The sequence below is a fragment of the Bombina bombina genome, chromosome 5, assembly GCF_027579735.1.
Source record: "Bombina bombina isolate aBomBom1 chromosome 5, aBomBom1.pri, whole genome shotgun sequence".
Lineage (NCBI taxonomy): Eukaryota > Metazoa > Chordata > Amphibia > Anura > Bombinatoridae > Bombina > Bombina bombina.
In genome coordinates this window covers 579,378,319-579,400,276 of record NC_069503.1, presented here as the reverse complement: position 1 = coordinate 579,400,276, position 21,958 = coordinate 579,378,319, and the positions used below count along the sequence as shown (strand labels likewise).

General features: G+C 39.8%; 1 protein-coding gene across 2 annotated transcripts in view; it reads right to left on the bottom strand.

Moving 5' to 3' along the window:
* LOC128660608 (uncharacterized) overlaps positions 1–21,958 on the bottom strand; it is a 559,105-nt gene that overhangs the window by 242,680 nt on the left and 294,467 nt on the right. Inside the window, exon 9 of one of the 2 annotated variants that reach the window (XM_053714534.1) lies at positions 11,332–11,359. The exons of the other annotated variant lie outside the window; for it this stretch is intronic. Within the exon in view, the coding sequence (XP_053570509.1) occupies positions 11,332–11,359 (28 nt within the window). The remainder of the gene's footprint in view (positions 1–11,331; positions 11,360–21,958) is intronic. 2 annotated transcript variants of the gene reach the window in all.

The following is a 21,958-nucleotide window of genomic DNA, read 5'->3' as shown; positions in this document are numbered from 1 at the left end:
ACAATCTTACCGGAATCTACGCGGTGGAACAGGAACACGGCCCTTCAAGTGTGACGGATAGTAGCATCGGCTCCGCAATGGACTTAAGAGAAGAAAGCAGGCAGCGAAACTCGTCAACGCTGATTGCTTGGGGAGCTGTTAATATGAGTTGGGATAGTTTCGCAGAACTACTCTCCCTGCATCTCCGGACTCTAACTTTCATCCAGGCTCTCATTGAGGGGCTGACAGGATTACTTAAAACTCCCGTCCCATGTCGAAGAGTACTACCCTCCATAAGAGACAATCGAAAAACTTCTGACACTTCTCTGCCAACCTCCTGGGACGAAAGGCAAAGAATGACTGTGGGATGAGGGAAGTGGGAGGAGTATTTAAGCCTTTGGCTGGGGTGTCTTTGCCTCCTCCTGGTGGCCAGGTTCTCAATTCCCAAAAGTAATGAATGCAGCTGTGGACTCTTTACATTTAGGAAGAAAAAAGCTTATACTTCTTAGTAAATCCCTTAAATAAAACCCTAGCATTTTGTCTTGTCACCACTTGTGATATTTGTGTAATTAAATAATTAAATGGTCATTCAGAATGGACTAGACACAGATGCCCAATGTTATCATTCAGTTCTCTATATCAAATCATGGGCAGCACAAACACAATGTGAGTGTGCGCCGCCCCTCTAGCCTAAAGAAGTTGGAGATGCCACTATGCAATGTATCAGCGCTATTAATACAATTTTGACAGCTACACTGCTAGCAGAAGAAATAGTTTTAAAAAAATCACTAAGCATTGAGGTGGCCTTTGCTTGCTATCTTATCCCCTTAAGCCATATGGACAAAGGTACTACGTCACACAATACTTTGCCCAGCGTATCTTGTTCACCAAGTAACCCTCCGTTTATGCTAGGGTTAGGTTCCAGAAGGAATGGTTGTAAATAGAAACCATTGTAAATTGAAACCCAGTTTAAAATGTAAGTCTATGGGAAGTGAGGGAGTTAGGTTCCAGACCCCTCTCAAAATTTACATAACACCTAATACATTATTTTTAAAGCTTTAAAATAAAGACTTTAAATGCTAAACAGCATCATAAACCTAATTAAATAAGCACACAACACAGAATATATAATTAAACTAAGTTAAATTAACAAAAACATTTGCTAAAACAGCATTATAAACCTAATAAAAAAATCACACAACACAGACTTTACTTGCATTTTTTTTGCAAACAGTTATTTCTATGCATTCCAATCTGGACTGATTTATAGACAGGAAGATCTTGTTCCTTTGAAAGCTGCTTGATGGCTCAGGTCTAGCTACACTTAATAAATTCCAGCCTGCTTGTACACTTAATAAATTCCAGCCTGCTTGTGTGCTTAGCTTGAATATCTTTGCTGCAACACAAACGGACAGCTCCACCTACTGGCTATTTTAATCAATGCACTGATTTCAATGCTTTTCAGTAGCAGTCAGATGACTGAAAAAAAGGTTGTTATTCTGAAAAGGCGCAAATTGAACCGTCATAAACCGAGGGCCACCTGTATAGATAGATAGATAGATAGATAGATAGATAGATAGATAGATAGATAGATAGATAGATAGATAGATAGATTGGAGGGATAGTAAAGTCCAAATTAAACTGTTATGATTCAGATAGGGCATGTAATTTTAAACAACGTTCTAATTTACCTTTATCAAATTTTTTACTTTGTTCTCTTTTTATTCTTAGTTGAAAGCTAAACCTAGGAAGGTTCATATGCTAATTTCTAAGCCCATTAAGGTTGTCTCTTATTTGAATGCATTTGACAGCTTTCACAGCTAGAGGGCGTTAAGTTTATGAGTTTAATATAGATAACGTGCTTACGCACTTGGAGTTATTTAAGAGTCAGCACTAATTGCCTGATGTCCAAGTCTGTCAAAAGATCTGACATAAGGAGGCAGTGAGCAGAAGCTTAGATACAAAGTAATTAGAGGTAAAAAGTATATTTCTATAACAATCTTGGTATTCTTTGTTAATGCTAATTTCTAAGCCATTAAAAGCCGCCTCTTATCTCAGTGCATTTTGACAGTTTTTCACAGCTAGATGTTTGTTCATCTGTGCCATATGGATAACATTGTACGGATTAGCTTAAATGCAAGTCTTTCAAAAGAACTAAGATAAGGGGGCAGCCTGCAGAGTCTTAGATACAGGGTAATCAGAGAGGTAAAAAGTATATTAATATAACAGTGTTGGTTATGCAAAACTGGGGAATGGGTAATAAAGGGATTATCTATCTTTTAAAACAATAATTCTGGCAGAGGCGGAGCTAGCATCCAACTTGAGCAGACGTACAGTGCTGGAGCTCCAGCTAATAATACTTATTATATCTAAATTAAAGAGTTTAACCTACATTAAAGGAAATATTTTCACTTTAACTGAGCCCTGTAACAGCCGAGGAACTATCTGGGTAATCGAGAGCAGGTTTATTCAACCGGAGAGGAGCGAAAGATTGAGGCCTAGCTAATCTCAAGGCCTTTCAGGGAAGCAACGTGCCTTGTGTCTTTCACAGCAAGTAGGCAATAAGAGTGCCCTGAACTGGCCTCACGAAGAAGTGACTGAGAGGATATAGGGCTTTTGAGAACATGGAAGCGCTACTTGGAACATTGCAAAATTTATTTGAGGAATTTGAGGGCAGGATGTGCCGAAGATTTGACCGCCTTCTATCTGTTATGGCGGATATGCACGCAGAGATCACTACTGAGGACCCGGAGGAGGCACCATATACAGCTGGGGGCACAGTCGCACGGTGCAGCGATGTACGAGACTATGCGATCCGGCCCCTGGATGTCCCAGTGTGCCCTTCAGAAGTGGAGCATAGATCGCCTGCAGCCCTGTGCAGGATAGCCCTCTTAGCGCACATGCCTTGTGGAGAGAGCGGGAGCTCCTACCTTTGTGTCGCTATGGACAAGGTATGTCTGGAGACTGCACATTGGAGTAAACCCGGCTCTTGTGCACGTTGTTGTTTAGGGCTGAGCCGGATGGACACAATACATGGGAGAACTGGCATTGGTTAGCCCAAATTAAGCACTGTGGATTACTAGGTGCGGATGATATTTGTCCTTTTACCGGTATACAGCGGAACTATAATCTGCACTACTATTGAACGCTATACTCATATAAGCTAATGGTGGCCTGAAATACTCGTTATGTGACATACACTATGGGGTCTACCCTGATAAATGTATATCATCTGCTACCATGACAGTTTCGGAGACTCTTGGCCCTTTGAACATCAGCTAATGTATCCCACTTAATGCTGTTTATAGATCCTTACCCCTCAGCATTATTTTGTACATATGTGCCTTTGGTGGAGGTGATTCCCTTATAGGGTCTTTACCCTGGGGACTATCCCTGCTAAAACATTCCTGCTGACATTTCTGGGGGAGGGTTGGACATATATATGGGTTGCTTATAACCAATTTTATGTTCTCTGGCGCTGTTCCTATTGTTATATTACACGCATTTCCAACTTATATGCTAAAGGGGAAAGTTAACATTGTTTGGTTAGTAATGGAGGGTAGAACATGTCATAACGTTTTCTTTTTGCATTGGGAATTCCGTTGATCTCCCTGTGTTTGGGACTGGGGGGGATGGAGACTATCCATTCATTATTTTAGTTAACTTAAGGTTGGGAATTATTTGTGTGACACAAACTTAGATATAGAGGCTCGCTATGTCCAGGTCAACGGTGTTTTAATATTAACCTGCTGTGCCACTTATACATATTTAACACTGTGCCTAACTTATGTACCTAGTGGGGCTGAGGTATTTAGCGGCAGCTACTTCTTTATAATATCTAGATTACATAACTGCCTCTCTGTCATCTGCGGCCGGGATGATGGAGTCGCGGAGGCTGCCTAATTTACCTCTGTTGATAGTATATTGCAGGAGGCTTGTGTTGTATCTGTTGCTAATTAATACTGACCTATGAGAAATGAGAGTGACTCTCCTAGTTGACCTAGTGTCTCTTCCCCTTGGGGATCAGGTATGATGCCCTCGCATAACCCCATTAACATGGGCCTATTTATTCCCCCCCAGTCTTATATTAATTGACTATTGCTTTGCGGTGCTCCGCCCCCACACTTGGAATCAGTGCAGATAAGGGTATGTAATACTCTCTGCAGTTCCAGGCAGAGTTAGGGAGTCTCTGCTTTATCTTAAGTACTGCTGTTGAGAATTAGTTAGCCAGTTATGTAGATATGCTATCATAAAAGGGAATGTGTAATCTATATAGTTCTCTATTAGAATTTTTATTATTTAATGTAGGGTTGCACGTGTAAAAATACTACGCTATACCTGGGACATGCATGTTTAGAGGAAGCTATATAGCCTTGATGTGCAGTTTATAAGTTACCTTACTAATTGGGAGTCTCTATAAACAGATCTCCTACTGTGGGAGGCTATGTATTAGGTTTGCAATTGGTATAATCTATATGGACATGCCCGGTGTTCCGTGTATATATTGATACTCTTGTATTACTTGCCCCCCTTGTTACTAAGGTGCCTTGAGATTCTATAATTAAGGGTCACTGCAGTTACTTCTCGTAATTTCCCCTCAACATCTTGGAGCTTAAAGTCTACTTATTGCAGCTGTTAATATGTTGAGTATAAGGTCCATGAGTGGCCTATCAGATTTAGAAGCAATTTAAAAAATAGAATAAATATTGTGAGGGACTAAATATATTGATATCCATATATTACTTGCTCCCCTTGTTAGTGGGGTGCCTTGAGATTGTATAAATAAAGCTCACTGAAATTACTTCTTGTAGTTTAACTTAGTCAGGCGCCCTAGACATAGCATATTTACATACTTCAGATTCTAATTTAGATTACCATATTTATTGGTTGTTATTTACGTTATGGACACACGACGACCTATGCCTTTTTCCTTAGAGATGGGGATACGAAAGCCAGGTCTTATGACTAACATTTGTTTTGTTTTGTTGTGTCCATGTTAATATATTTATATGTAAAATTTGTACTTTAATGCATCAACATGTGAAGATTGAGCCATATATTTTTTTTATATATCCTGTTATAGAAAATATGGACAATTGTAGGCCTAACCATTCTTATTTGACATTTTTTCTTTTACTGATGTCAGGCCCAAGGACTGCGGCATATGTTTGGTATGTTAATTGTCCATATGAATATGTATAAAAGTAAAATGAGGTATCATACATGGCCAGACAATTTCTCTTGTTAGTTGAAACCAAAGTCTGGTTGTTAGGTATAAGACATGCCTCTTGTGTGGGATGCTTTAATTTTATTGTTTGTCAAATAGGCGTGTTGCCATGCTGTTTTACAGTGTATGTCTATATTTGAATTTGTTACCTCAATAAAAACAGAATTTATGCTTACCTGATAAATTACTTTCTCCAACGGTGTGTCCGGTCCACGGCGTCATCCTTACTTGTGGGATATTCTCTTCCCCAACAGGAAATGGCAAAGAGCCCAGCAAAGCTGGTCACATGATCCCTCCTAGGCTCTGCCTACCCCAGTCATTCGACCGACGTACAGGAGGAAATATGCATAGGAGAAACCATATGATACCGTGGTGACTGTAGTTAGAGAAAATAATTCATCAGACCTGATTAAAAAAACCAGGGCGGGCCGTGGACCGGACACACCGTTGGAGAAAGTAATTTATCAGGTAAGCATAAATTCTGTTTTCTCCAACATAGGTGTGTCCGGTCCACGGCGTCATCCTTACTTGTGGGAACCAATACCAAAGCTTTAGGACACGGATGAAGGGAGGGAGCAAATCAGGTCACCTAAATGGAAGGCACCACAGCTTGCAAAACCTCTCTCCCAAAAATAGCCTCCGAAGAAGCAAAAGTATCAAATTTGTAAAATTTGGCAAAAGTGTGCAGTGAAGACCAAGTCGCTGCCTTACATATCTGGTCAACAGAAGCCTCGTTCTTGAAGGCCCATGTGGAAGCCACAGCCCTAGTGGAGTGAGCTGTGATTCTTTCAGGAGGCTGCCGTCCGGCAGTCTCATAAGCCAATCGGATAATGCTTTTAAGCCAAAAAGAAAGAGAGGTAGAAGTTGCTTTTTGACCTCTCCTTTTACCAGAATAAACAACAAACAAAGAAGATGTTTGTCTGAAATCTTTAGTAGCCTCTAAATAGAATTTTAGAGCACGGACTACGTTCAGATTGTGTAACAAACGTTCCTTCTTTGAAACTGGATTCGGACACAAAGAAGGTACAACTATCTCCTGGTTAATATTTTTGTTAGAAACAACTTTCGGAAGAAAACCAGGCTTAGTACGCAAAACCACCTTATCTGCATGGAACACCAGATAGGGCGGAGAACACTGCAGAGCAGATAACTCTGAAACTCTTCTAGCAGAAGAAATTGCAACCAAAAACAAAACTTTCCAAGATAATAACTTAATATCTACGGAATGTAAGGGTTCAAACGGAACCCCTTGAAGAACTGAAAGAACTAGATTTAGACTCCAGGGAGGAGTCAAAGGTCTGTAAACAGGCTTGATTCTAACCAGAGCCTGAACAAACGCTTGAACGTCTGGCACAGCTGCCAGCCTTTTGTGAAGTAGAACAGATAAAGCAGAGATCTGTCCCTTCAGAGAACTTGCAGATAATCCTTTCTCCAAACCTTCTTGTAGAAAGGATAGAATCTTAGGAATTTTTATCTTGTTCCATGGGAATCCTTTTGATTCACACCAACAGATATATTTTTTCCATATTTTATGGTAAATCTTTCTAGTTACAGGCTTTCTAGCCTGAATCAGAGTATCTATTACAGAATCTGAAAACCCACGCTTTGATAAAATCAAGCGTTCAATCTCCAAGCAGTCAGTTGGAGGGAAACCAGATTCGGATGTTCGAATGGACCTTGAACAAGAAGGTCCTGTCTCAAAGGTAGCTTCCATGGTGGAGCCGATGACATATTCACCAGGTCTGCATACCAAGTCCTGCGTGGCCACGCAGGAGCTATCAAGATCACCGAAGCCCTCTCCTGATTGATCCTGGCTACCAGCCTGGGAATGAGAGGAAACGGTGGGAATACATAAGCTAGGTTGAAGGTCCAAGGTGCTACTAGTGCATCTACTAGAGTCGCCTTGGGATCCCTGGATCTGGACCCGTAACAAGGAACCTTGAAGTTCTGACGAGAGGCCATCAGATCCATGTCTGGAATGCCCCATAATTGAGTTATTTGGGCAAAGATTTCCGGATGGAGTTCCCACTCCCCCGGATGGAATGTCTGACGACTCAGAAAATCCGCTTCCCAATTTTCCACTCCTGGGATGTGGATTGCAGACAAAAGGCAGGAGTGATCCTCCGCCCATTGAATTATCTTGGTCACTTCCTCCATCGCCAGGGAACTCCTTGTTCCCCCCTGATGGTTGATATATGCAACAGTCGTCATGTTGTCTGATTGAAACCTTATGAATTTGGCCCTTGCTAGATGAGGCCAAGCTTTGAGAGCATTTAATATCGCTCTCAGTTCCAGAATGTTTATCGGGAGAAGAGATTCTTCCCGAGACCATAGACCCTGAGCTTTCAGAGGTTCCCAGACCGCGCCCCAGCCCACCAGACTGGCGTCGGTCGTGACAATGACCCACTCTGGTCTGCGGAAGCTCATTCCCTGTGACAGGTTGTCCAGGATCAGCCACCAACGGAGTGAATCTCTGGTCTTTTGATCTACTTGAATCGTCGAAGACAAGTCTGTATAATCCCCATTCCACTGTCTGAGCATGCACAGTTGTAATGGTCTTAGATGAATTCGTGCAAAAGGAACTATGTCCATTGCTGCAACCATCAATCCTATTACTTCCATGCACTGCGCTATGGAAGGACGAAGAACAGAATGAAGTACTTGACAAGAGCTTAGAAGTTTTGATTTTCTGACCTCTGTCAGAAAAATCCTCATTTCTAAGGAATCTATTATTGTTCCCAAGAAGGGAACTCTTGTTGACGGGGACAGAGAACTTTTTTCTTTGTTCACTTTCCATCCGTGAGATCTGAGAAAGGCTAGGACGATGTCCGTATGAGCCTTTGCTTTTGACAGAGACGACGCTTGAATCAGGATGTCGTCCAAGTAAGGTACTACTGCAATGCCCCTTGGTCTTAGAACCGCTAGAAGGGACCCTAGTACCTTTGTGAAAATTCTCGGAGCAGTGGCTAATCCGAATGGAAGTGCCACAAACTGGTAATGCTTGTCCAGAAAAGCGAACCTTAGGAACTGATGATGTTCCTTGTGGATAGGAATATGTAGGTACGCATCCTTTAAATCCACCGTGGTCATAAATTGACCTTCCTGGATGGTAGGAAGGATCGTTCGAATGGTTTCCATTTTGAACGATGGAACCCTGAGAAATTTGTTTAGGATCTTGAGATCTAAAATTGGTCTGAATGTTCCCTCTTTTTTGGGAACTATGAACAGGTTGGAGTAAAACCCCATCCCTTGTTCTCCTATTGGAACTGGATGAATTACTCCCATCTTTAACAGGTCTTCTACACAATGTAAGAATGCCTGTCTTTTTATTTGGTTTGAAGATAATTGAGACCTGTGGAACCTTCCCCTTGGGGGTAGTTCCTTGAATTCCAGGAGATAACCCTGAGAAACTTTTTCTAGTGCCCAAGGATCCTGAACATCTCTTGCCCAAGCCTGAGCAAAGAGAGAAAGTCTGCCCCCCACCAGATCCGGTCCCGGATCGGGGGCCATCCCTTCATGCTGTTTTGGTAGCAGTGGCAGGCTTCTTGGCCTGCTTACCCTTGTTCCAGCCTTGCATCGGTCTCCAGGCTGGTTTGGGTTGAGAAGTATTACCCTCTTGCTTAGAGGATGTAGAATTAGAGGCTGGTCCGTTTCTGCGAAAGGGACGAAAATTAGGCTTATTTTTAGCCTTAAAAGACCTATCCTGAGGAAGGGCGTGGCCCTTTCCCCCGGTGATGTCTGAAATAATCTCTTTCAAATCAGGACCAAACAGTGTTTTACCCTTGAAAGGGATGTTAAGCAATTTTGTCTTGGAAGACACATCCGCTGACCAAGACTTTAGCCAAAGCGCTCTGCGCGCCACGATAGCAAACCCTGAATTTTTCGCCGCTAATCTAGCTAATTGCAAAGCGGCATCTAAAATAAAAGAGTTAGCCAATTTAAGTGCTTGAACTCTGTCCATAACCTCCTCATACGAAGATTCTTTATTGAGCGACTTTTCTAGTTCTTCGAACCAGAAACACGCTGCCGTAGTGACAGGAACAATGCATGAAATTGGTTGTAGAAGGTAACCTTGCTGAACAAACATCTTTTTAAGCAAACCCTCTAATTTTTTATCCATAGGATCTTTGAAAGCACAACTATCTTCTATAGGAATAGTAGTGCGTTTGTTTAGAGTAGAAACCGCCCCCTCGACCTTGGGGACTGTCTGCCATAAGTCCTTTCTGGGGTCGACTATAGGAAATAATTTCTTAAATATAGGGGGAGGAACAAAAGGTATGCCGGGCCTTTCCCACTCCTTATTTACTATGTCCGCCACCCGCTTGGGTATAGGAAAAGCATCGGGGGGCACCGGAACCTCTAGGAACTTGTCCATCTTACATAATTTCTCTGGAATGACCAAATTGTCACAATCATCCAGAGTAGATAATACCTCCTTAAGCAGTGCGCAGAGATGTTCTAATTTAAATTTAAATGTTACAACATCAGGTTCAGCTTGTTGAGAAATTTTTCCTGAATCTGAAATTTCTCCCTCAGACAAAACCTCCCTCCTGGCCCCTTCAGATTGGTGTGAGGGTATGTCAGAACAGTTATCATCAGCGTCCTCTTGCTCTTCAGTGTTTAAAACAGAGCAATCGCGCTTTCTCTGATAAGTAGGCATTTTGGATAAAATGTTTGCAATAGAATTATCCATTACAGCCGTTAATTGTTGCATGGTAATAAGTATTGGCGCACTAGATGTACTAGGGGCCTCTTGTGTGGGCAAAACTGGTGTAGACACAGAAGGGGATGATGCAGTATCAAGCTTACTCCCCTCATTTGAGGAATCATCTTGGGCAATATCATTATCTGTGGCATCATTGTCCCTACTTTGTTTGGACACTATGGCACAATCATCACATATATTTAAATGGGGAGAAACCTTGGCTTTCATACATATAGAACATCGCTTATCTGATGGTTCAGACATGTTAAACAGGCTTAAACTTGTCAACAAAGCACAAAAAACGTTTTAAAATAAAACCGTTACTGTCACTTTAAATTTTAAACTGAACACACTTTATTACTGAATATGTGAAAAAGTATGAAGGAATTCACCAAAATTTCACCACAGTGTCTTAAAGCCTTAAAAGTATTGCACACCAAATTTGAAAGCTTTAACCATTAAAATAACGGAACCGGAGCCATTTTTACATTTAACCCCTATACAGTCCCAGGTATCTGCTTTGCTGAGACCCAACCAAGCCCAGAGGGGAATACGATACTAAATGACGCCTTCTATAAGCTTTTTCAGTGGTTCTTAGCTCCTCACACATGCATCTGCGTGCCTTGCTCTCCAAAAACAACTGCGCATTAGTGGCGCGAAAATGAGGCTCTGCCTATGACTAGAAAAGGCCCCCATCTGAAAAAGGTGTCCAATACAGTGCCTGCCGTTTTTTTACAACAATCCCCAAGATTATAATAACTATTAAGAGTTATAATCTGCCAAATATGCTTAGCAAAGTAATCGTTTTAGCCCAGAAAAATGTCTACCAGTTTTTTAAGCCCTTATAAAGCCCTTTATTCTTTTACTTAATCTAAGAAAATGGCTTACCGGTCCCCATAGGGGAAATGACAGCCTTCCAGCATTACATAGTCTTGTTAGAAATGTGGCCAGTCATACCTCAAGCAGAAAAGTCTGCCAACTGTTTCCCCCAACTGAAGTTACTTCATCTCAACAGTCCTGTGTGGAAACAGCAATCGATTTTAGTAACGTTTGCTAAAATCATCTTCCTCTTACAAACAGAAATCTTCATCTCTTTTCTGTTTCAGAGTAAATAGTACATACCAGCACTATTTTAAAATAACAAACACTTGATTGAAGAATAAAAACTACATTTAAACACCAAAAAACTCTTAACCATCTCCGTGAGAGAATGACTGGGGTAGGCGGAGCCTAGGAGGGATCATGTGACCAGCTTTGCTGGACTCTTTGCCATTTCCTGTTGGGGAAGAGAATATCCCACAAGTAAGGATGACGCCGTGGACCGGACACACCTATGTTGGAGAAAATTATTTTAAAAAAAAAAAAAAAAACAATTCTGGAGTAGATTGTTCCTTTAACTATTTGGTAAATAATAGATTACCTTTCTGATGCCGGTCCCGGTTTGTTTTCTGCAATTAGAATAATGATAAGAATGAATTGCATAGACAATTATCAATATACATTTTTGTATAGCATTCAGCCAAACTATACAATTTCCTTGAGATACTAGTTTTCCTTAGAAGGGGCAATTTTTTTTTACCCTCTTCTAAAGATCCTTTATATATAAGAAATTGATACCTAGTTTTATACACCTTGCATGTAGCAAAGATAAAAAAAATTGCGTGTGGATTGGAAGGTCACCCGTATTACAAGTCGCGCCGATACCGCTAACGTTTTAGCCTTTACCGCAACTCTCCATTACGCACTCAAAATATGGCTTTTGAGTGTGGAATTTTCAAGTCACCCGTATTACAAGTTGTGCAGTCTGGCTATTATGCTAGCATTATACCGCCACAATTCATTACGCGATCAAAGACCAGTAGTTATGGATTTTGCGAAACAAAAATGTTTCACAAAACCCATAACAAAAATGTTACAAAGTACACCAACGCCCATAAACTACCTATTAACCCCTAAACCGCCATCCCCCGCATCACAAATACTATTTTAAACTTATTAAACCCTAAACCACTGATCCCCCACATCGCTAACACTAAATAAACCTAATAACCCCTAAACCGCCGACCCCCCACATTGCAAATACTAAAATAAACCCATTAACCCCTAAACCACCGACAGCCCACATCGCAAATACTAAACTAAACCTATTAACCCCTAAACCTAACACCCCCTAACTAATTAAAGTTACAATATAACTACCTTCAAATAAAAACTTACCTGTGAAATAAAAAAAAACCTGAGCTTAAACTATTAATTAACCTAACATTATTATTTTAAAAAAATAAAATAAAAAACCTAAGTTACAAAATTAAAAAAATCCTAACACTACAAAAACAAAACCCAACTAAAATTACCAAAAAAAACAGTCCAAAATTAAAAAAAAAAAAATCTAAGATCACAAAAAATAAACGAATTTATCCAAAATAATAACAATTAAACCTAATCTAATACCCCTATAAAAAAAGCCACCCCAAAATAAAAACACTGCCTAATCTAACAATAAACTACCAATAGCCCTTAAAAGGGCCTTTTGTAGGGCATTGCCCTTAAGAAATAAGCTGTTTTACATTTTAAAAAAATTACAAAGTAGGGGCGGAGCCAACTGTGATTCAGAGCAGTCGCAAGACACCAGACCTCTGCTGGAAAAGTGATTAAAAACCTTATTTAGCATAACTACAAAACACCAAAAAGGCTTGAAAGCATCAATATTTGGTGGCAAGACCTTCAAGACCTCGGCGATATAAAGTGTACAGCGGAAGAGTGAACGACAACGATCTCCACCTGAACACTCCAGGAATAGCGGTAGGACAGTCCTCGGCCTACCACAGAAGATAAACACATTGCTATACGCACCAGGGAGGCAATTAATCAAAGTAAGAGATCCCGATAACACGACTAACGGAGGATCACACTCACTTAGGTTTGGGCCTAAATTTTGTGACGCGACCCACCAAAAAGCAATCAAATATAAATCAAGGTCCATCTCAACCCCTGAACAAATAACCGAATCGACAACAAGAAGTTGACAACAAGAAGCTCTGCACAAAGAAGCAAAGACCCCTTGAATTTGTCCTTTTATTATAAAAACATCCACCTCAACCCAACCAGTAGAACAAAAAGTGACACTAGGAAGGAGACGCTTGAGGGGACTTCTAACTCTCATCAGTTACACACAGACCAAAAATAAAAAGGCATACCCAGAACAAGGCATAGCTTAAAGGGCCACTGTAAGTAAATATTTTCTATGCCTGTTACTAACTAACTACCCCAAATACACTTTTTATCAATAGCATTTCATTAACATATATCTACCGTATATCAGAAATCTTGTCTGCAAATTTAATTGTTTTCCAAACCCACTCCGTGGGTATCCTTTGCTCTGTACCAATCCGTTTACAATACCTAGGTTTCAAAATGGCACTTTAAACACAAAGTTATTGGTTTAAGTATTTTGAACACACAGTGCTGAAAATAGTGGGCAGGATAACGTGACATCATCAGCGAATAAAAGATATAACTGTTAGAACGTTATTTAACTTCGTTTTGGAGAAAATATAGGTCAGTAGGTTTTAATTAATATTTATTAACTTTAATATGTTAGTTGTTTAGCTTAAAAATTATAACAGAAAGTAATCCTTTAAGCCTTTAGAAGAATTAAGCAAACAGTAACAAGATACAAGATGACATGATTTGCTGAGCAGATGGACTGTGGCAAACAAACGATAAATCAATAAAATAAACCAAAACATATACAATCCCCTTGCAAGCAAATTCATCACATGAAGTAATGTAGTGGCAGAGAGAGCACATCTAAGCGACATAAGCAGCTCTTCACACATTTATCAATATAACAGTCAGAGCGGTTTTCCAAGAGCCAAAAAAACAAACAAACAATGAAGAACCAGTCACAAACAGTTAAGGACTGCCTATCGCGCTCCAAATTAGGACAAAAAACAATTGAAACCTCCTAAAACCCCGCAGAGAGTAGCTTACCTCAGGCTTCGGAAGAGCATACAGATACTTCACAAATAACTACACCTAAAGAAGAACTACTTGTTCACATAAAGGGTCTATTCCAAGAAGAGCTCAAATCAGCATTAAAAGACTTCAAACAAGATATCATTGAAATTGGAGGACGTACTACAGAACTTGAAGAGAAACTAGACGTTGTTGAAGAAATACCTAATGTACACAACACCATACATGACCAAGCAACACAAATACAGAGATTGGAGGACCAGATAGAGGACCTTGAAAATAGGTCAAGAAGATCCAATATCCACATACAAAATCTTGCAGAGAGCTACACCAACCTCCCTGAAACACTAAAGAAATTATTCCACCAACTACTCCCTGACATTGATGACACCATGTTTCTAATGGACTGAGTTCACAGAGCTCTTTCAAGACCACCGCAACCTTCACTAGCTAGAGATGTCATAGTGAAACTTTGCTATTTCCACATTAAAGAACAGCTAATTAAAGCAGCAAGACTCTTCTCTATATTGTCATTCGAAGGACATCCTATTCAAATCTATACAGACCTTGCTCTGGTCACCCTCCGTAGACTCAGAGAATTGAAACCCATCCTCACAGCTCTCAAAAATTCCCAGATCAAATATAGATGGAACTTTCCTTTCAGAATGGTACAAGTGGCCCTCGGTTTACGCCATTTCAAGTTGTGCCATTTCAGAATAACAACCTTTTTTTCAGTCATGAGACTGCTATTGAAAAGCATTGGAAAGCAGTGCACTAATTAAAATAGCCAGTAGGTGGAGCTGTCCGCTTGTGTTGCAGCAAAGTTATGTAAGCTTAGCAGACTGAAATTAATCTGTGTACATAGAACAGACATTTGCTATTGAGCAGCTTTCAAGGAAACAAGATTTAGCAGGCACTTCCCTATTATCTTCCTGTCCAGCTGCTTGAGGTGAGGGTGCCTAACTGCCTATTAATCACTCCAGATTGAAATACATAGAATAGGTGCAGACCCAATATTATCTAACATGCTAACAATGCAGAGAACTGTTTGCAGAAAAATGCAAGTAAAAACATAATTTATGTAAGAACTTACCTGATAAATTCATTTCTTTCATATTATCCATGAGCTAGTGACATATGGGATATACAATCCTACCAGGAGGGGCAAAGTTTCCCAAACCTCAAAATGCCTATAAATACACCCCTCACCACACCCACAATTCAGTTTAACGAATTGCCAAGCAGTGGGGTGATAAAGAAAGGAGTAGAAAGCATCAACAAAGGAAATTTGGAAATAATTGTGCTTTATACAAAAAATCATAACCACCATAAAAAGGGCGGGCCTCATGGACTCTTGCCAATATGAAAGAAATGAATTTATCAGGTAAGTTCTTACATAAATTATGTTTTCTTTCATGTAATTGGCAAGAGTCCATGAGCTAGTGACATATGGGATATCAATACCCAAGATGTGGAGTCTTCCACTCAAGAGTCACTAGAGAGGGAGGGACTAAAACAAAAACAGCTATATTCCGCTGAGAAAATAATCCACAACCCAAAAATAAGTTTATTTTCACTTTTGAAAGAAAAAAACTTAAATCAAAAAGCAGAAGAATCAAACTGAAATAGCTGCCTGAAGAACTTTTCTACCAAAAACTGCTTCCGTAGAAGCAAATACATCAAAATGGTAGAATTTAGTAAATGTATGCAAAGAGGACCAAGTTGCTGCTTTGCAAATCTGATCAACTGAAGCTTCATTCTTAAAAGCCCATGAAGTGGAGACTGATCTAGTAGAATGAGCTGTAATTCTCTGAGGCGGGGTTTGAACCGACTCCAAATAAGCTTGATGAATCAAAAGTTTCAACACAGAAGCAAAGGAAATAGCAGATGCTTTCTGACCTTTCCAAGGACCAGAAAATAAAACAAATAAGCTGGAAGTCTTCCTGAAATTTTTAGTAGCTTTAACATAATATTTCAAAGCTCTTACCACATCCAAAGAATGTAAGGATCTCTGCAAAGAATTCTTAGGATTAGGACACAAGGAAGGGACAACAATTTCTCTACTAATGTTGTTAGAATGCACAACCTTAGGTAAAAATTGAAAAGAAGTCCGCAAAACTGCCTTATCCTGATGAAAAATCAGAAAAGGAGACTCACAAGAAAGAGCAGATAGCTCAGAAACTCTTCTTGCAGAAGAGATAGCCAAAAGGAACAACACTTTCCAAGAAAGTAGTTTAATGTCCAAAGAATGCATAGGCTCAAATGGAGGAGCCTGTAAAGCCTTCAGAACCAAATTAAGACTCCAAGGAGGAGAAATTGATTTAATGACAGGCTTAATACGAACTAAAGCCTGTACAAAACAGTGAATATCAGTAAGAATAGCAATCTTTCTGTGAAATAAAACAGAAAGAGCGGAGATTTGTCCTTTCAAGGAACTTGCAGACAAACCCTTATCCAAACTATCCTGAAGAAACTGTAAAATTCTAGGAATTCTAAAAGAATGCCAGGAGAATTTATGAGAATAACACCATGAAATGTAAGTCTTCCAAACTCTATAATAAATCTTTCTAGAAACAGATTTACGAGCTTGTAACATAGTATTAATTACCGAGTCAGAGAAACCTCTATGACTTAGAACTAAGCGTTCAATTTCCATACCTTCAAATTTAATGATTTGAGATCCTGATGGAAAAACGGACCTTGAGATAGTAGGTCCGGCCGTAACGGAAGTGGCCAAGGCGGGCAACTGGACCTCCGAACCAGATCCGCATACTAAAACCTGTGTGGCCATGCTGGAGCCACCAGCAACACAAAAGAATGTTCCGTTATGATTTTGGAGATCACTCTTGGAAGGAGAACTAGAGGCGGGAAGATGTAAGCAGGTTGATAACACCTAAGGAAGTGTCAGCGCATCCACTGCTTCCGCCTGAACATCCCTGGACAGGTATCTGGGAAGTTTCTTGTTTAGATGAGAGGCCATGAGATCTATCTCTGGAAGCCCCCACATCTGAACAATCTGAGAAAACACATCTGGATGGAGAGACCACTCCCCTGGATGTAAAGTCTGGCGGCTGAGATAATCTGCCTCCCAATTGTCTACGCCTGGGATATGCACCGCAGAGATTAGACAGGAGCTGGATTCCGCCCAGGCAAGTATCCGAGATACTTCTTTCATAGCTTGGGGACTGTGAGTCCCACCCTGATGATTGACATAAGCCACAGTTGTGATATTGTATGTCTGAAAACAAATGAACGGTTCTCTCTTTAGTAGAGGCCAGAACTGAAGAGCCCGAAGAATTGCACTGAGTTCTAAAATATTTATTGGTAATCTCGCCTCTTGAGATTTCCAAACCCCTTGTGCTGTCAGAGATCCCCAAACCGCTCCCCAACCTGAAAGACTCGCATCTGTTGAGATCACAGTCCAGGTTGGGCGAACAAAAGAAGCCCCTTGAACCAAACAATAGTGATCTATCCACCATGTCAGAGAGTGTCGTACATTGGGATTCAAGGATATTAATTGTGATATCTTTGTATAATCCCTGCACCATTGATTCAGCATGCAAAGCTGTAGAGGTCTCATGTGAAAACGAGCAAAGGGGATTGCGTCCGATGCTGCAGTCATGAGACCTAAAACTTCCATGCACATAGTCACTGAAGGGAATGACTGAGACTGAAGGAGCCGGCATGCTGCGACCAATTTCAAACGTCTCTTGTCTGTTAGAGACAGAGTCATGGACACTGAATCTATCTGGAAGCCTAAAAAGGTTATCCTTGTCTGAGGAATCAAGAAACTTTTTGGTAAATTGATCCTCCAACCATGTTTCCGAAGAAACAACACTAGTTGATTCGTGTGAGATTCTGCAGTATGTAAAGACTGAGCTAGTACCAAGATATTGTCCAAATAAGGAAACACCGCAATACCCTGTTCTCTGATTACAAATAGCAGAGCACCAAGAACCTTTGAAAAGATTCTTGAAGCTGTTGGTAGGCCAAATGGAAGAGCAACAAATTGGTAATGCTTGTCTAGAAAAGAGAATCTCAGAAACTGATAGTGTTCTGGATGAATCGGAATATGAAGGTATGCATCCTGCAAGTCTATTGTGGACATATAATGTCCTTGCTGAACAAAAGGCAGAATAGTCCTTATAGTCACCATCTTGAAAGTTGGTACTCTTACATAACGATTCAAAATTTTCAGATCCAGAACTGGTCTGAACAAATTTTCTTTCTTCGGTACAATGAATAGGTTTGAATAAAACCCCAAACTTTGTTCCTGAGGAGGAACTGGCATGATTACCCCTGAAGACTCCAGGTCTGAAACACACTTCAGAAAAGCCTGAGCTTTTACTGGATTTACAGGGATGCGTGAGAGAAAAAATCTTCTCACAGGAAGTCTTACTTTGAATCCTATTCGATACCCTTGAGAGACAATGCTCTGAATCCATTGATTTTGGACAGATTTTATCCAAAAATCCTTGAAAAACCTTAATCTGCCCCCTACCAGCTGAGCTGGAATGAGGGCCGCACCTTCATGCGGACTTAGGGGCAGACTTTGGTTTCCTAAATGGCTTGGATTTATTCCAATTTGAGGAAAGCTTCCAACTGGAAGCAGATTCCTTGGGAGGAGGATTGAGTTTGTGTTCCTTATTCTGACGAAAGGAACGAAAACGGTTAGAAGCCTTAGATTTACCCTTAGGTTTTTTTATCCTGAGGCAAAAAAACTCCTTTTCCTCCAGTGATAGTTGAAATAATAGAATCCAACTGAGAACCAAATAAATTATTACCTTGGAAAGAAAGAGATAGTAATCTAGATTTAGATGTCATATCAGCATTCCAAGATTTAAGCCACAAAGCTCTTCTAGCTAATACAGATAAAGACATGGATCTAACATCAATTTTGATAATATCAAAAATTGCATCACAAATAAAATGATTAGCATGTTGCAGTAAGCGAACAATGCTAGCTATGTCAAAATCCAATTCATGTTGCGCTAAATTTTCCAACCAGAAAGTTGATGCAGCTGCAACATCACCCAAAGAAATAGCAGGTCTGAGAAGATGACCTGAATATAAATAGGCCTTCCTTAGATAAGATTCAAGTTTCCTATCTAAAGGATCCCTAAAGGAAGTGCTATCTTCCATAGGAATAGTGGTACGCTTAGCAAGAGTAGAAATAGCCCCATCAACTTTGGGGACCTTTTCCCAAAACTCTATAGATTTTTCTGGTAAAGGATACAATCTCTTAAACCTTGAAGAAGGAAAAAAGGAAGTACCTGGCTTATTCCATTCCCTAGAAATCATATCAGAAATAGCCTCAGGAATGGGGAAAACCCCTGGGGAAACCACAGGAGGTTTAAAAACAGCATTTAAACGTTTATTAGACTGAACGTCAAGAGGACTGGTTACCTCAATATCCAAAGTAATTAACACTTCTTTTAATAAAGAACGCATATACTCTATTTTAAATAAATAAGTAGATTTGTCAGTGTCAATGTCTGAGGAGGGATCTTCTGTTTCAGATAGATCCTCATCAGAAGAGGATGAATTATTATGTTGTTGGTCATTTGAAATTTCATCAGCTAAATGAGAAGTTTTAAAAGACCTTTTACGTTTATTAGAAGGTGGAAATGCAGACAAAGCATTCATAATAGAATCAGAAACAAATTCTTTAAAATTTACAGGTATATCATGCACATTAGAAGTTGAAGGAACTGCAACTGGCAATGTACTATTACTGATAGAAACACTATCTGCATGTAAAAGTTTATCATGACAACTATTACAAATGACATTCGGTGGAATAATTTCTACAATTTTACAACAAATGCACTTAACTTTGGTAGAACCGATGTCAGGCAGCAATATTCCAGCAGAAATTTGAGAAACAGGATCAGATTGGGACATCTTGCTCAATGTAAGAGAAAAAAACAACATATAAAGCAAAATTATCTATTTCCTTAAATGACAGTTTCAGGAATGGGAAAAAATGCAAAAGCATAGGCCTCTTGATAGAAAAGAAAGCAGGAGGCAAACAACAATGGGGTATTGAAATAATGAAGAAAAAATTGGCGCCAAGTATGACGCACAACGTAACGTAAAATCTTTTGGCGGCCAAAATAGACCAGAAATGACACACTTGCGTCACTAATGACGCCGCCGTGTGAAAGGTCTCGGCGTCACGTATGACGCCAGAAATGACGAAGTTGCGTCAAAAACATATTTTTCCGCGCCAAAAAAGTTCGCGCCAAAAATGACGCAATAAAGCCTAACATTTGACGCACCCGCGGGCCTAATTCCCGCAATTGCAAAAAGTAGTCAAATTGAAAAAGACTAAACCCCAGGTAAGAAACAAATTTCTTAAAGTGTTTATATTCCCAAATATGAAACTGACAGTCTGCAGAAGGAAATACATGAACCTGACTCATGGCAAATATAAGTACAATACATATATTTAGAACTTTATATAATTAGCATAAAGTGCCAAACCATAGCTGAGAGTGTCTTAAGTAAATGAAATCATACTTACCAAAAGACACCCATCCACATATAGCAGATAGCCAAACCAGTACTAAAACAGTTATTAGTAGAGGTAATGGTAAATTTGAGAGTATATCGTCGATCTGAAAAGGGAGGTAGGAGATGAATTTCTACGACCGATAACAGAGAACCCATGAAAAAGACCCCTGTTAGAGAAATCATCGTATTCAATAGGTGATACTCCCTTCACGTCCCTCTGACATTCGCTGTTCTCTGAGAGGAATCGGGCTTCAACAATGCTGAGAAGCGCATATCAACGTAGAAATCTTAGCACAAACTTACTTCACCACCTCCATAGGAGGCAAAGTTTGTAAAACTGAATTGTGGGTGTGGTGAGGGGTGTATTTATAGGCATTTTGAGGTTTGGGAAACTTTGCCCCTCCTGGTAGGATTGTATAACTAGCTCATGGACTCTTGCCAATTATATGAAAGAAACAATGTTTTTGTTCATTAAACTTAAGTTTGATGATACAGTCTGTTGTGTAATTATTAGCAAATGTTTTTGTTCACTAAACTTAGTTTGATGATACAGTATGTTGTGTGATTAATTAGGTTTATAATGCTGTTTAGCATTTAAAGTCTTCATTTCAAAGCTTTAAAAATAATGTATTAGGTGTTACTTATGTCAATTTTGAGAGGGGCCTGGAACCTAACTCCTTCACTTCCCATTGACTTACGTTATAAACTGGATTTAAATTTACAACGGTTTAGATTTACAACCATTCTTTCTGGAACCTAACCCCGACATAAACTGAGGGCTACCTGTATTAATTTATCAAAACACCACATACTCATGCACAACACTAGAGGAAGGCCAAAGGATACTCCAGAAGCTACATCTATTTCCAGAACAGCGAGAGATGTCACTTCCACCTAAACCGCAGAGGAAATCATTCCAACGAGAATGGACACCAGTAAACAGACAAAAAAAAGACAAGGAAGGACTCAAGGGATCCTAGAACACCAGACTGGGCTGAACAAGCACAAGAAGAATTAATTACCTGACAAGTATACACACATTCAAAAGATTTACTATAGAGTACAAACAATACTCAGATGAGTAGATAAACATTATGTTCATATAACCTTTATGTTTGAAAAGATTGTTGATTTAAACTTCTTTAAAGTCTAGTGTTTACTTAATTTATACACACAACATTGCAGGTGTATTAAAAATGTTTTACTTATACATTCACTTATGTGAAAAAGTCTTTACTCTCCCCTCCTTTTCTTCCCCCCCAATACCACCTACTCTACCCCACATCCACACTCACCCTAAACCAATTTACATGATTTTGTTTCTGATTGGATAAGCTAATACTATATTGTCGCAGTTCACTTGTTATAGTTGAAAAATTTATTTATGTTCATATTGTTGAAAACTTAAATTATGCTTACCTGATAATTTTCTTTTCTTCTGATGGAGAGAGTCCACAGCTGCATTCATTACTTTTGGGAAAAAGAACCTGGCCACCAGGAGGAGATAAAGACACCCCAGCCAAAGGCTTAAATACTCCTCCCACTTCCCTCAC